Source organism: Sapajus apella, unplaced genomic scaffold, assembly GCF_009761245.1.
Source record: "Sapajus apella isolate SASKATOON/1434 unplaced genomic scaffold, GSC_monkey_1.0 scaffold4, whole genome shotgun sequence".
Taxonomy (NCBI): Eukaryota; Metazoa; Chordata; class Mammalia; order Primates; family Cebidae; genus Sapajus; species Sapajus apella.
The window spans coordinates 10,231,725-10,248,462 of NW_022436944.1; the positions used below are offsets into that span (position 1 = coordinate 10,231,725).

General features: G+C 38.2%; 1 protein-coding gene across 2 annotated transcripts in view; it reads right to left on the bottom strand.

The window, feature by feature from the left end:
* The window catches only part of MLF1 (myeloid leukemia factor 1), a 33,623-nt gene extending 22,609 nt beyond the window's left edge, over nt 1-11,014 (bottom strand). The window contains exon 1 of one of the 2 annotated variants that reach the window (XM_032262357.1): nt 10,813-11,014. In XM_032262357.1, the coding sequence (XP_032118248.1) occupies nt 10,813-10,859 (47 nt within the window). In that variant the 5' untranslated portion in view covers nt 10,860-11,014. The remainder of the gene's footprint in view (nt 1-10,812) is intronic. The other variant, XM_032262346.1, reaches the window with a different exon arrangement.
* Nucleotides 11,015-16,738: the final 5,724 nt, after the last annotated feature.

Genomic DNA, 16,738 nt, shown 5'->3' on the forward strand with positions numbered 1-16,738 from the left:
TTTTTTTTTTTTTTTTTTTTTGTAGAGATAGGGTTTTGCCATGTTGCTCAGGCTGGTCTCAAACTCCTGGGCTCAAGTCTGGTTTCAGCCTCCCAAAGTGCTCACATCGCAGGTGTTAGCAACCGTACCCAGCTACATACCAAATTCTTGCAGGATTTTTAAGTTTGAATTTTTGTCTTGAGGGGCAAAGAAAATTTAAGACTATCATTCGTAGATTTCCTACCTGTTAAAAATTTGAGAATCACTATTCTAGCAGAGTTATATGCAATCACCACTATGAAGAAGTTGTGACAATTTATAAATTTATTTTAATTTATAGTCTCAGTGTGTATAGATTAATAGCACACTGAGCAGCTCATGTTTTAGCACACTAGAAGGCAGAAAGGGGGTCACTTTGTGTTTTCCAAAATCAAATTATGAAACACAAAAGTTACTTTAAAATTAACAATTCAAATTTTGGTGTATGTATCACTCTACTTTTTTTTTTCCACCTCACAAAATCTTTTTTCTTTTTTTAAATCTAAGTTCTGGGGTACATGTGCAGGATGTGCAGGTTTGTTACATAGGTAAATATGTGCCATGGTGGTTTGCTACACCTATCAACCCAAAACCTAGGTATTAATTACTAATTAAAAAACTAATCCAGTATGTATTAGCCATTTTTCCTAATGTTCTTCCTCTCCCCCTACTCTACTTTTTATTTGAAGGTACTTTTTATTTCAAGTAGTTCTAAGATGCATAAATGAGTTACCTATGGAACATTTTCTAATTCTTACTTTAAAAACCAGATTATTCCAAAGTATTTGTTATACCTTTGCAGTATGTATGAAATATTTCTTAACAAATGTAACTGCGTGAGGTTAAAGGATTTTATACCATCTGATGTTTTAAAATAGGAATTTCAAAAGGAGGTCCTTTTGCTTAGAGCTCCAAACTCACTCATCATTTACAGCTTAGAGTATGGTTAAAGTATAGAGGCTAAAATACTTGTTTCTATTAATATATACTTATTTAGAAAAACCAGTCAACTTTTCCTTCAGATATGTAAATGCGATTTGACTACAATAAAGAAAAATACTTCAGGAAATACTAAATTTCGTTCTTTGAATAAGGGAGTGCTAAACAGCTATTACTTTTCTAAAGAAACAATAATTAGTAAAATTAAATTTTCTCATTGCATAATTGTGCTAAAAATTAATCAACTAAATATGGCTCATTTAAAATTTGTCCAGGTTTTTCTCTCTTTATATAGGGGTAGGGGAATATTTAAATGTTTATTTGAATACATATGTATGCAGCAAATGCTAAAAATTTTAATTTTTTGAGTGACATTAACAAATGGCTGCCTGTTGGAAGAAGCATTAAACAAAAGTGAGCCTACAGTCTGGTGTTTGCACCTGTCTGAACCATTCAGGAAGAAATCTGGCTGAAACTTCTAATGAATTTACTTCTTGTCTACCCAGAACAGCAGCTGCTTGGAGGTAAGACTTTAATGCTTCTCTTGTTCAAGTTTGAATTCACTTATATCAGAGCTGAAAAAAGCTCTATGGTAGCACAGAGTTGTTTTAATATTTTTAGAGTTAATCTAATCTAGGCCTTTTTTCTCAAATGAAAAATTAATAGTTTTTATAATTTTAACCCATTCATAATGTTCTTTTTTGAAAATAAACATTTCACTCTTCTAGCAAAACAAATGGAAATAGGTTTCAAAAAGCTCATACTATGCCAAGCACAGTGGCTCATGCCTATAATCCTAGCACTTTGGGAGGTTGACAAAGGTGAATCACAAGGTCAGGAGATTGAGACCATCCTGGCAAACACAGTGAAACCCAGTCTCTACTAAAAATACAAAATTAGCTGGGTGTAGTGGCACATGGGAGACTGAGGCAGGAGAATTGCTTGAACCCAGGAGGTGGAGTTTGCAGTGAGCCGAGATTGTACCACTGCACTCCAGCCTGGGCAACAGAGCAAGACTCGGTCTCAAAAAAAAAAGCTCATACTGTATAAACTAGTCATTTCATGTACAAAAGAGTCTAAGGTAATGATCTGAAAATGTCATTAAAGATTTATGTGAGAACTATGCTTTGTACATTCACAGGATGCAATATTTTGTAGACTCTAAAGTCATGCTTTAATGAATATCTAAAGACTAGGAAGATGTTCATGGTATATGTTGCAGAAAATCATTGAATATTCAACCATAAAGGGTGGTCCAAATTTTGGAAAATAAAAATCCATGTGTGGAAACTGGAAACAAAATACATCAAAATAATGGGTTATTTTTGTTATCAAACTTTCTATACTTCTCAAATTTTCCATGAGGATGTATTTTCATTTAAGTCAAGAAAAATGTACTTTTACTCACTATAATAATGACTTTACTACCTCTTTTAGAATTGCTGACACAAACCACAACAAAGCTGAATGAACTTTGGTCTCAAACATACTTTTTCTATTCTATATTATTTACCTTCAGAGCATATCACAAGGTAGGAATAATAAATTGTTGCCTACTTCCCCTTCAAAAGTGTTTATGTCTTAACTCTTAGATTGATTCCAGATCACTTGGGAATGATTTCAACATAGAGTGTGTGTGTGTGTGTGTGTGTGTGTGTGTGTGTGTGTGTGTGTGTGTGTGTGTGTGTGTGTGTGTGTTTGGATGTATGTATGCATGTATGTGTTTAAGGGCTGGTAATATCTCCCTTTAGAATGAGTTCTTGTTTTTAAAACTCTCTCAAATACATATGTACACACATATACTTATTATGTCCGAGTTACACTTCCCTTTGTTCTATATAAGAATATAGACACTTGTGCTTCTAAGCAAAAAGCATTACCTTATTACATAAGGTTCTCAGATAACTGACATGGCAGACCCATTCATTAAGGGAAACTCCCCCCTTCCATTATACATGGTAGTGGCAAAAGCTTAGGCAGCAGATTGTTATAGGTCTCTTGTTCATAAAGAAATGTTCCCTAGTTTCAATGAGGGAGACCGGTCTATAAGGAAAATAGACAATATCCAAGTTTTGATACTAGAAATAATGCATGTAACACTCCAAGAAGGATCTTGAGGGCAGGGGCAAGACACCTAAAAATTTAAGAGAACCTGCAGGGTTGGGCCTATAGTAGAAACTAAAGAAATGTTTAAAGAATGAATTACATTTCTATTAAGAAACTGTATTTTTCCATTGTCTTGAAGTACAAAGTGTTGGTGTGGCAGAAGCCTTTGATATTAAAAGAAATGTGGAAATGATTATGCTCCTTTGATATTCTAAAAATAGTTCATTCCTTTTTCACAGATATTTACAATATTAATTGGCACAAGTAGGCATTATCTTGTGGGTACATGCTACCGTATGGCATTCTTTGACCCAGCAACCATCTCCTAGTCATGCTGTGTTTCTTAGCTCCTAACTCAGTGTTTTTTACCTCATGAACCAAAGAATGACCCAAATGAATAGTATACCTTAGAAATCCTTTCAGCTCAAGGCTTACAGTGTCTCATTCTTTCAAATACGATATTATAATTTACAAAGTTCATTTACAAGAAATTTATAGATTATTTTAGAAATCCTTTCAGCTCAAGGCTTACAGTGTCTCATTCTTTCAAATATGATATTATAATTTGCAAAGTTCATTTACAAGAAATTTATAGATTAAAATATTTCTAAGAACAATTATAGTAGGTAACTTCACAGTAGATATTCAGGATCTTAGAATAAAGTGGGACCTTGAAAATCAATAAAATTTTAGCTGAGTATTCTCAAGCTACTTTTATTAAGTGTTTAGAATGAAAGATGTACATGGCAGAATATTAACTAGAGCCAAGCTATCACAATTTGGCAAAGACTCTACCTCAGACTGTCTATCTGAAACAAATATGTTAGTAACCTTGAACACTGTTTCCAAAAGCTTATCTAAAGTGGCAGTTTTGCTTCCTACAATGAGAATGTTTTCCATCAAGAAAAAAGTTAATCCACATCGTTTACATAGAATACATTCACTTTCAACTCCATCAGTCGATAGGATAGAGCAATGTTCTTTAATAAATCCAACTACTCCCAAAGTATAAAATAAATACAAATTTATAAAAATTTTTAAAATAGAAATTATATATATAAGGAGATAGAATTAACATCCTTTGAATATATTCAGTACTTTGACCAAATACTGATCATCAGATATATGATGCTCATATGAAGAGCTGAGAGGCTTAAAGAAGAGACAACAATAATTTATGATTAAAAATTAAGGTTGGCTGAGCAAGGTGGCTCACACATGTAATCCCAGCACTTTGGGGGGGCCGAGGCGGGCAGATCACGAGGTCAGGAGTTCGAGACCATCTGGCCAACATAGTGAAACCTTGTCGCTACTAAAAACACAAAAAATTAGCCAGGTGTGGTGGTATGTGCCTGTAATCTCAGCTACTTGAGAGGCTGAGGCAGGAGAATCTCATGAATCTGATAGACGGAGGTCACAGTGAGCCCAGATCGCTCCATTGCACTCTAGCACAGCTAACAGTATGAGGCTGTCGCAGAAAAAAAAAATTAAGGTTGACAGGTTTGCCAGCCTTCTTCTGAGCTTTTAATCTCTAATACCTGATAAGCGGTAACATAGTTATTTTTTGTAGACTTGCGTATTACATTTTCATAGCTCAGAAGAGTCAAAGTTCTTGTTTCTGCATCAAATAGAAAATTCTGGATCATACTAGATTTTTTTTTTTTAGCATCTAGATCCTTCAATTTTATACAAATAGTCCCACATTTGACATTTAAAGAAAAAAACAAATTGAATATTGAAGTGAAGAAAGACACCCTATAAAAATTACTATTGGTAGCTTGAGTTTATTTTCTATAATAAGATTCAACGTCAACTGTATCTAATTAAATGGGATCAAGACATTTGTATTATCAATTTTATTTTTGGAAAATAGCTTTTTATTATTTTTTAAATGTTATTCTTTTATACTTTTAAGCTCTGGGATACATGTGCAGAATGTGCAGGTTTGTTACATAGGTATACCCGTACGAATGGGCTTGCTGCATCCATCACCCCATCATCTACATTAGATATTTCTCCTAAGGCTATTCCTTCCCTATTCCCCCCACCCCCTGCTATCCCTCCCATAAACCCCCAACTCCCGACAGGCCCCAGTGTTTGATGTTCCCCTCCCTGTGTCCATGTGTTCTCATTGTTCAACACCCACTTATGAGTGACAACATGCAGTGTTTGGTTTTCTGTTCTTGTGTCAGCTTGCTGAGAATGATGGTTTCCAGATTTATCCATATCCCTACAATGGACATGAACTCATCCTTTTTTATGGGTGCATTGTATTTCACGGTGTATATGTGCCACATTTTCTTTATCCAGTCTATCATTGATGGGCATTTGGGTTGGTTTGAAGTCTTTTCTATTGTGAATAGCATTTCAATAAGCATACATGTGTGTGTCTTTATGATAGAATTGATTTATAACCCTTTGGGTATATACCCAGTAATGGGATTGCTGAGTCAAATGGTATTTCTAGTTCCAGATCCTTAAAGAATCGCCACATTGTATTCCACAATGGTTGAATTAATTTACACTCCCACCAACAGTGTAAAAGCATTCCTATTTCTTCACACCCTCTCCAGGATCTATTGTGTCCTGATTTTTTAATGATCTCTTTAGTTTAATTAGATCTCATTTGTCTTTTTTGGCTTTTGTTACCATTGCTTTTGGTGTTTTAGTCATGAAGTCCTTGCCGATGCCTATCATACTAGATATTTATAAACTTTCATACTACATAATCAATGTTTTTTAGGGTATAGGATGCCAAAACCATTTAACCTCAAAATCCTCTCATCTATATGTATCTACTTAACTATGTGCATATTCTTAGCAAATAAAAATGTGATAGAAACTGCATGCCAGGAAGTGCTAGCTTTTAACCTTTGTGTTTTTAACCAGCAGATATTGTTTTAAAAAGGTATATCTGAATATACTGTGATGCAAATTTTCAATGAAATAACTTCAGCCCTGAGACATGATACCAAAGTTTAAAAATCCCAAGTATATAACAAAACACCAAATTTTAAAATTTTCACTTTTAACATTTCCTTTTACTTTTCTGAAGATACATTTAAGATGCACTGTTACAAGGTAAACATTGAAACTGAATATATTTGAATTCAAAATTACAGGTTATAATTACTTTTTACTCAAATATTTTAAGTAATTAACAATTTAACCACAGCATTTTATCAGTCTCGTACTATTTAGTAATTCTATTTTTATATCAAAGAAGCATACATTTTTTTGTCCATTTTTAAATAATTAGTAAATCAGTAGAGCTTGCTTATATTGACTAGCCTTGTGAACAATATAAGCAACTCTAATGGACTATTTAGAAAACGGTAATGTTCTAATTAGAAAATGCCAACATCAACAATGTTATTTGTTAAAAGCAAATGATAATTACTTTTAATCAACAAAATACTAAATTGACTACAAAAAAGAGAATAAAGGAAAGCAACTCACCATTAAACAATAGTGACTGACTCTTTTCTATGACCTGACACAATGTTAGCAACAGGGATAATATTTACATAAAAGATGGTGGGCATGGGCTATGTGTTTCACTTCTCTATGTTCCTAAGGTCAGTGGATGATTCAATAAGGAATTTGTCACCTTTATGAGTTCTTTGTTTGACTTAAGAAATGGATACTCATTTTGTTTAAGGGTTGAGGTTAAAGGGGTGGGTCAAATAGATTACCTGAAATAAATATAAACTCACATTCTTTTTCTCCCATATTCCAGAAGTGTGTTTAAATACAACTCATTGTGGAGAAAAGAAATTGTTAAGTATGAATCAATTTTATAAAGTTAACTGTCATATTGTGATAATGAAAGATGATAGTCTGTAAGCAGAGTTCTGGCCAGTGTTTTGTATATTTAAAAGGTCTATGCAAAACGTTTGTGATAAATAAAGATTAGCCTTTTTTTTTTTTTTTTTTTTTTTTTTTTTAATTTTTGAGACAGAGTCTCACTCTGCTACCAGGCACCAGGCTGGAGTGCAGTGGCGCGATCTCGGCTCACTGCCACCTCCACCACACGGGTTCAAGCAATTCTCCTGCCTCAGCCTCCCGAGTAGCTGGGACCACAGGTGCGCATCACCACGTCCAGCTAATTTTTGTATTTTTTAGCATAAGAGACGGGGTTTCACCATGGTCTTGATCTCTTGACCTCGTGATCCGCCCACTTCGGCCTCCCAAAGTGCTGGGATTACAGGCTTGAGCCACCGCGCCCGGCGAGATTAGCCTTTTTTTTAAAAAAAAGGTAAAATTGTGCAACAATTTTACCTTTAAATTTTTATGATATGGCTCCCTGCATTTGAGAATGGCTATAGACAGTGATAACTGAAAGATCAACTTATAGTCCTTTCCATCCTAAGTATGGAGGTAGAGTGTTCTTCTGTATGCTTACTATTTGTAGTCTGTTACTATTTCTGACCCTGACCCTTGAATTCATTGCCTTTGCTCAGAAAGAATCACTCAAGAGTTTAAATTACACTTCTGCTAGACATTTTAAAGAAGATATTATACTCATTACACAGTCACAGTTTAGTTGAGGATGGAATCTTTAACTGTGACAATGAAGGATATAAAACAACTTTTGGTATAACCAAGGATATAATACAACTCAAAAATTGTCTATCATAATCTTCTCAGCTGTTAACCATTGTATGATGTCATATTTACATACAAATGACTGAATATCTTCAACAGCTTAATAATCTATAAATCTGTATTACTATAATTCTTTTGAAAGCCAGAGCTTATATGACACAAAATAATAAAATCTATGGGTTTTACGAAGTAATATTCTGTGGCTCAAATATTCTTTTTTTTTTTTTTTTTTTGAGACGGAGTTCACTCTTGTACAGGCTGGAATGCAACAGCATGATCTCAGCTCACTGCAACCTCTGCCTCCCAGATTCAAGCGATTCTCCTGCCTCAGCCTCCTAAGTAGCTGAAACTACAGGTGTATGCCACCATGTCTGGTTAATTTTGTATTTTTTTTTTTAAGTAAGGGTTTCACCATGTTGATCAGGCTGATTTCAAACTCCTCACCTCAGGTGATCCACCCTGCTTGGCCTCCCAAAGTGCTGGGATTACAAGCATGAGCCACCATGCCTGGCCTCTAGCTTTCAAAAGAGAGAATCACAATAATACAAAAATTTAAGCTTGTTAAAATAACACTGTCTGTATCCCAAATAGCTCCTTAAACAAGTTAAATAAAATGGCACAATAAATTTGCCTGAGTTCATGTATGCCTTAACAAATAACCTTCAGAAAAAAAGTTAATCATTTTTTCTATATTAATCATTTCCTTTTCCCACTGTTCATTATCTTTTTAATTATTAATGTTATTTTGTTTTAAATTAGTACAAACACAGTTAAGTCTAATCATTTATTTAAACAAAAACATTGGCTGGGGCGAAGTGGCTCAGGCCTGTAATCCCAGCATTTTGGGAGGCCAAGGCAAGCAGATTGCTTGAGCTCAAGAGTTTGAGACCTGTCTGGGTAACACGGCGAAACTCCGTCTCTACAAAAAAATTAGCCAGGTGTGGTGGCTCCCTCCTGTGTTCCCAACTACTTGTCAGGCTGAGGCAGGAGGATTGCTTGAGCCTGAGAAGCACTTGCTGCAGTGAGCCGAGTCCCTGCCACTGCACTCTGGTCTGGGAAACAGAGTGAGACCCTGTCTCAAACAAACACACACAACACCCCCCCCACACACACTGTTTGAAAAATACATGCGATAAACTGTTATTTTAAAACCTTTTTAAAAATGCTCTCCAAATTGCAAACCTAGAAAATTTAAGGGATCAAAATAAACTAGACACGAATTCAAAATTCGAACTGGCAAAACACACTTGGGCTAAAAAGATTACAAATTTCTCCTCTTAAGGATGCAACTATACTATGTCAATATATTTATAATAATCACCAAAGTTAGAATTTAAAAAAAACCCTCACATCTCAGAAAAAGAAATCATAGTGAAACTAATTTCTGGATGCCTTCTTCCTACGGCATCTCATTATTTCACTGGGAACCTTCAAAAGGCAATGAATGGCACTTGCTTCCCTGAGGTGTTAAATACACCATCCCCTCATCAGCTTCCCTGTCCTATTTCTAGTTTTGACAGAAAGAGGAGTCCCTTCACAAACAAGGTTAGCTCTGTAACAAAGTAAGCAAAGGAAACAGCGCACTTGGAAACTTCCAACACCTTCGAAGAGAGAGCATAACTCTCCAACTTTGTTGTGCTCTCACAGACACATTCCCCACTCACAGGGAAAATGCTGTTTTAAAAACTTTCCCTTTTCAACGAACTGCCATGCTATAACATACTCCCTGCTACTATTTGCAGTTTAAAGGGGAGCTATAAAATATTCCCTGCTCCCATTTGCAATTATGTGAACATAATTCTCACTAGAAGTTTCACCGAGATGGCAGCTATGTCACCTGCAAAGCCCTTGCAGCTGCAAAGGCGGACTCTGGACATGGGAAGCCATGGCGGGCACCCAAAGTCTGACCAAGTGGAGAGCAGCAGGCACACCGGCAGCGTGAGGGAGGGAAGCTACTCGGCCCTCTTTCCACCTCACGCCCCAAACCCTACTCCCCACAACTGATGCCCCCAATCCTCCTCCCACACCTGATACCCTCAGCTCTCTGTCCACCTCCCTTTCTCAACCCTCCTCCCCTAACCTCAGGCCATCAACTCTCCTCAGTCCACCTCACACTTTCAACCCTCCTGCTCCCACACCTCACTCCCCCAAACCCTCCTCCCCTTACCTTACGCCCTCAACCCTTCCCCTCACCTCACACCCACAACCCTCCTTCCCCCACCTCACTCCCCCAACCCTCCTCAGTCCTCAAATCTTCCCCATCCACCTCATGCCCTCAACTCTCCTCTCGCCATCTCACGTTCCCAAACCCTCCCCACCAACTCACCCTCAAACCCTCCTCCCCTCCACCCTGCACCTCTGGCTTTCAACCCTCCCCAGCACCTCACGCTCCCAAACCCTCCTCCCTCCAAGTCAAGCCCTCAACCCTCCTCCCACACCTCACGCCCCAAACCCTCCTCCTTTTACTTCACGTCCTCAAACCCCTCCCCACCACATGCTCTCAACTCTTCTCCCCACCTCATGCTCTCAACTCTTCTTCCCCTACTTCATGACCTCAACTCTCCTTCCACACCTCACATCCCCAAACCCACCTCATGCCCCCAAATCCTCCTCTGTCCACCTCACGCCCTCAACCCTCCCCCATCTCATTCCCCCAAGCCCTCCTCCCACCACTTCACGCCCTCAACCCTCTTCCCTAGCAACTCATCTCCCAAACCCTTTCCCTACCTCACTCTCTCAACCCTCCTACCCCCCACCTCACACTCCCAAACCCTTCTTCCTCCACCTCACGCCTTCAACCCTTCTCCCCTCACTTCAAGCTCTCAAACACCTTCCCCCACCTCATGCCCTCAACTTTCCTTCCCCTACCTCACACTCCCAAACTTCTGCCCACCTCACACATCCAAACCATCCTATCTCCACCTCACGCTCCCAAATCCTTCTCTTCCCTCTCTCACACACCACTGAGTCTCCCTCTCTCTTCCCTCCCAGGCCTCCAAATTCTCATCTCCCTCAAACTGCCTCCTGAGTTACACCGCATTCTCTTTCACCCTCTAAAACTCGCTCTTTTCCCTTAAAAAAGCTTCCCTCAAAATCCCCAAATTCCCGCGCGACCTCGGGCTCCTGGCTCCCGCAACTTACGAGAAGAAGGGGTCCTCCTCAAAGCTGCTACTCAGCATCCTGAACATTCTGGTTCTGTCTCAGGCGGCGGTAGCCGCGGACAGACTGGAAAAACGATGTTAACCCGCCGCGGCCGCGACCCGACCCAGCCTCCTGCACTGACGACGCCTCTCTAGCCGCGGCGCAGGAGGTGCTCGCCCGGAGGTGCGCGGCGCCGAGCCGCTTTCCTTTCTCATTGGACATTGTTCCGTGACGTCACCAGGAAGAGGCGGGGAACAATGCGCCGCTGCCCAGGCAACCGCGATCAACACACTGGAGGCGAGAACTTTGGCCTTGCGCCATGGGCAGGTTTTCGCCAAGGCTCCCGCGGGATGGGATAGCTTGTTCTCTGGGCTGCAGGAACCAAAACATTAGACCACCTTTTCTGTGACCTTGGGCATGTCTCCTTCGGTTCCGAGCCGCAAGTCTTTTTTTCGTGGAAAATGAAAATGGGTCAAGATTTGAACCAGGTGACACCCAGTGTCCCATTCGACTGTCTCATTCTGTCATCCACGGGAGTTAGTCTTGTTTCCGAAACATTCTCTGGTAGTTGGTCAAAAGCTGTGAGCAAATAATAGAAAAAAAAAAATGTGCAAAACGTTTTTTTTTAGTACAGTTAGCAAGTAGTGTATTTACTTCTTGCTGAAGGAAATGGGATGAAGGAAGCCTATCAGATTTCAACAAACTTTCACAGAAAGTTTGGTTCTCTTTCTGTGTCTTTATTTCGAAGATCAAGTCTCACTTCGATGCCGATATGTTTTTAACACTTCTTCAGCATTTCTTAACCTAACAGCAGAAGTTAAGTACAGGCCTGCAGCAAGCAGCCATATCCAACTAAAATTCCATTACTATATATTTTTGTTTTCATTACATTTATCAGGGAGCTTTCCTTTTATGGCAAGGAAACTGATTTTAAATTTAAAGCAGTGCTATACATTAAGAGCTAGATTTTACATTTTTAAGCGAAAAAGTAAGCTATCAAATAGAACAGGTGGGATTTGGATATGGTGGGGTGGAGGTGGGTAGGCAGAGCAGGGGAGGAGAACATCATGATAGTGGGACTCAAAGTATTAAGTTTTAGAAAACATTATCACGGGGTCTTTCAGGAGCCTGAAGACAGATGGAGAAGACAGAAGAGAGATTAAGTAAGGAGATGATAAGAGTATAAGAAAAGAGAAAATACATCTTGCATGTCCACCCTTAATTCAGTGGGCTCTCCAGCTTCTCTACCGGACTGTCTTGCAGAGAAAAAGGGGCACCCATAGCTCATCAGGGCCCCCTGGGATCAGGCCAGAGAGGTGGCATTCTGCCAGCATGAAGAAGTGTGCAGGGCCTGATTTGGAGGTGACAGGAGTAGTCAGGCGTTATTTTGGGAGCCGGAAATTTAATCCTTTGGACCTTTTACTCCCCACCCCCCTTTTTTAGCCAAGTTCTCTGGCACCTTCCTTCTCCTGAGACTGGTGACATGGGATAGGGCAGACTTCACAGCCCAAGATGAGATGGCACAGCCCATCCAGGGAAGAGCATATTTTCTTTTCCTCTGGACTCAGCATAAAGCTCAGAGAGAAGATACACAAAAATGTCTAAAATTTCTAAATAAATTTCAAGGCAAACAAAACTGTTTTATAAGACCTGAAATTGTTTTTCTCTTTAAAATAGTAAAAGCATGAGATGTTAAGGAGGACACACTTAAAAAAAAATTGAAATGGAGTAAGTTATGTGATAAAAGATAGAATTAAAATAGTTCTGGATTAAGGCTAAGAAAATTTGTAATGTTACCCTCTAGCTTCTATGGGAATTTTTCTTAGAATCACATTGTTAAAATAGAAAAGCTTCAGTCTAGGCACAGGTTAGTCAGGGAATTTTAGCTGAAGCTTCTGAATACAGTTTGGATCTAATGACAAATGACAAATGCAAAAAAAAAAAAAAAAAAAAAAAAAAAAAAAGGAAGACAGAGGAGAGTTGGCACTGAAGAGACCTTGACATCATTTTCAGAACTGATGAGTAAGAGATGGAAATGAAAGAAAGGGTGGGTCTGGAGAGAATGAATACCCCAGCATGGGAGCAATAGATATGCATAATAGGACTGAGAGGAAAGGGTCCTGGACTTGGCTGTAAATATAATCATAATAGCTAATATTTATTGAATGTGTGCCAGGCACTGTTGTAGGCATTCCCTATGCATTACCTCATTGAATCCTTATTAACAGTTATATGGAGATGGCTTTTATCCCGTGTATAGATGATGCATTCAAGACACAGAGAAACTGAATAAATTGCTAAGGTTCACACAGCTAGTCACACAGATAATTGAACTGAGCTGGGTACCTGGAGCTTTCCCGAGTGAGTGCTGGTTATATGGTATGTGAGTGATGAGTCATACTTAAAGATGCAGGATGAAAGCAGGCAATCATTTTTTTAAATGATGCCGACAAGCTAAATGGACCCAAACTAAAAACTACAAAATTCAGTGGAAATATATTCAAATCACATAAATTCAATTCTACAAATATTTATTGAGTGACTACCCAGTGTTGGGGACTGATCTGCACCTTAGACATCATTGAACGAAACAGACAAAAATCTCCTCCTTCCTGGAGTTTATGTTCTTGTAAGGACAAACTAAAACAAAATAGAAAATAGTATATTATATGGTGATAAGTGTTAGGGAGAAAAGCTGATCAGGGCAAGGAGTATGGAGAGGTGCAATTATAAATAGGAAGTTTCATGTATGCCTCACGAAGGTGGATTTGAGCAAAGACTCGTAGGAAGGAAGTGGATGTTTAGTGGAAAAGCATTCCAGACCAGTGCAGTCCTAAAGTAACATTTGCCTGGTGTGTATAATGTACAGTTCTACTCATATGCCTTAAAACTCACCTCCTGAGTGAGGAATGAGATGAGGCAAGTAAACTGAAAATTGCCTAGTAGGATAATAGCTCTCATTTACACTTCATATGTTCCAAGCATTGCACTAAGTGCTTCACATATATTTTCTCATTTAACGTTTACAACAACCATACATAATATGTTTATTCCTATATTACATATAAAAAAGCTGGGACCCAGAGATATTTGATAATTGAATTTTGATGATAATTGATTTGAAATTTGATAATTTGATTAAATTTTGATAATTGAAATTTGATATTACTCAATTCAAACCCAGATTTGTCTTATACCAAAGCCTATATTCTCACCACCATCCATACTTTGCCTCCCTTTTTAAAAAATTATTTATTGAGCAAATATGTGTGGTAAACACTTTTACATATAAAACTAGAACTACACTGTTGCTTAAATTTCATTTGGAAGGACACTGACCAAGGAAATATACAGAAAAGCATGAAACCCAAGCCAACTCTGCAACTCTATTAAAAACACCAAGACTTCAAAATGTAAATGATTTCATATTTCTTTCATTAATTCATCCAATACTTACTAAGGACTAGTAATATCCCAGATATTATTCTAGACGTTGAGGATACAAAACTCCCTGGCCTCTTGGAACTTACATTCTAGTGGACCGCTCTTTCACCAGCTAATTTTACAAATACTGTTGTTACAACATCTCAGAATTGTCAAAACGTTTCTGAAGACATTATCTCAAGTGCTCAAAAGAAAATAAACAGGCTCTTTCGTGCTGAACTTTTAATAATAGCTTTTCAAACTCATGAGTATTAGGCCATTGCAAACACCTTTACTACAGTTAATTTCAATGTGTCTAGGGTTTCGTTGTCCTAATCCCTTTGTCTTAAACAGTGCACAGAGATCCTCTCTAGGAGTGAGATGCCATAACGAACTCACAAGGGATTATGGGACAAATTTTGAGAGAAACTTGGCATGTGTTAGACATTGTGCAATGTACTCGTTTAGGGCAGTTCACATATTTCAATATTAGATTGCACTACATTGCTTTAGATGATGTCACATCATTGGAAAGGTAGGTTTTTGCAAGTTGCTGTGATGAAAATGTCAATGTGGAACAGGAAAGACTGCTGACAATATTCAGTCTGTTTCTAAGGTTTGAAAAATTGTGCTTTGCTAGGTAGGCACACATCTGTTAGTATGATTATTTAAGAATGATACAAAAATATGTTTCTTTCCATTTATGTGCATTATTTTTTAAAGTTGCTGAGTTTTTAGGTCAGAAATACGCTGTTTCTAACTTAATTATGCAATAACGAACCTATTCAGTATTTCTTTAGACCTAGGGAGCACAATGAAACAATTACTCAGGAACTAAGGGTTCATGAGCTAAGATAGTTTCAGAACCTCTCTCTAACCACACGATCTTCCTTTCAAATTAAAAAGAAATTTAAAGTATCATGCAGTCATTTTCTCAAAAATATATGTTTCATTTTACTTTTTGTTTTTACCTTCTTTCCAGTCAGCTGTCTTACCAGTCCTCTAACAGTTTTGCTTTATATCCTTTTGAAAGATGGGAAAATGGTGCATAGCAATTAAGTGACGTAAAGAGCATAGATCCTAAGGTCTTTGAACTCCCAAAAGGGCTGCCTCTAGTCCATATGGCATCTTTGCTTAAATTAGAAAAAGTGCCTCCCTCTCAAGATACTTCCATTAATGAAAAATTTGTCTTAATGAACATACAAGGCTGTAATGTATATGATTTGACTGGTGCTCCCCTAGGTGTTATATTCATGTTCATAGCAATGCTGTTCCTAATCCTGAATTCTTTCCACTACATAGGAGTTAATTGAGTGCCAAGCTTCATCCTCAAACTCATGTGCAAGAAATGTAATTTTATTTTCTTGCAATCGACCTTAATTTATCTTCTGGGCTTACATTCTACTGAGAGTCACCCTGTTTCCTCTTCCAGGGAGGCAATGCCCAGGTGTAGTTGCTTGCTATTCATGCTACACTCCTGAAGTCATCTTTATTGCCCTCACTGGGTAGGGCCAAGGGCACTAAACATCTCACTGTGTGTGGCACAGTCTGGCACAATGAATTGTCTTTCCTTAAATGCCAATAGCATGCCTCTACCTTTGAGAAATACACTCTTTAGAGCAAATATTTCCTCCAGTGAAGTAAAAATTTAAAGAAGACTTGAGTTAACAAAGAAATAAAGCAGCAGACTTTTAAGGTCACATTTACTTTTATAGCTTTTACCTGTATATGTGTATGCCTATGACTAGTGGTTTATTTTGCACAAATTATAATTGAGTTTGGTTTGAATACTGTTGAGTAAAGACCACTTTTGGGGAGGTTGGTAACAAGAGATTGGCTTTAGTGAAAAGATGCTATAGGCAAAAAGCTGGGGCTCTGGGCCCTGGAGTGGGGTCATAGAATTCAGGTGGTAATGAGGGAAAATGTGAGAGAAGTAGGGGAATGTTCTGTTTCAGTGATGGATGGGTGAGCCAGAGTGGGTAAGGATGCCAGAAAAATCTGAAGAGGAAGTCAAGGCCTGCTTTGGAAGTCAGGGCTGAGCAAAGATTACACTGTTGTTTAATAAGCATAGACAGAAGTTTTGGCCTTTCCCTCCCTTCCTTTGTTGAACATATTTGAGGCTTGGATACTTAGGGATGTAATTTATAATCTTTTAAAAATAATCCTTTACCTTCTACCATAAAGACACATACACACATATGTTCATTGAAGCACTATTTACAGTAGCAAAAACATGGATTCAACCTAAATACTCATAAATGGTGAAATGGATGAAGAAAATGTGGTACATATAAGCAATGGAATACTACACAGCCATAAAAAGAATGAGGTGACGTCCTCTGCAGCAACATGAATGCAGCTGGAGGTTATTACCCTAAGGTAATTAATGCAGGAACAGAAAATCAAATACTGCATATTCTCATTTGTACATGGGAGCTAAATATGAACTACATGTGGACACAAAGAAGGGAACAATAGACACTGGGGCCCACTTGAGGGTGGA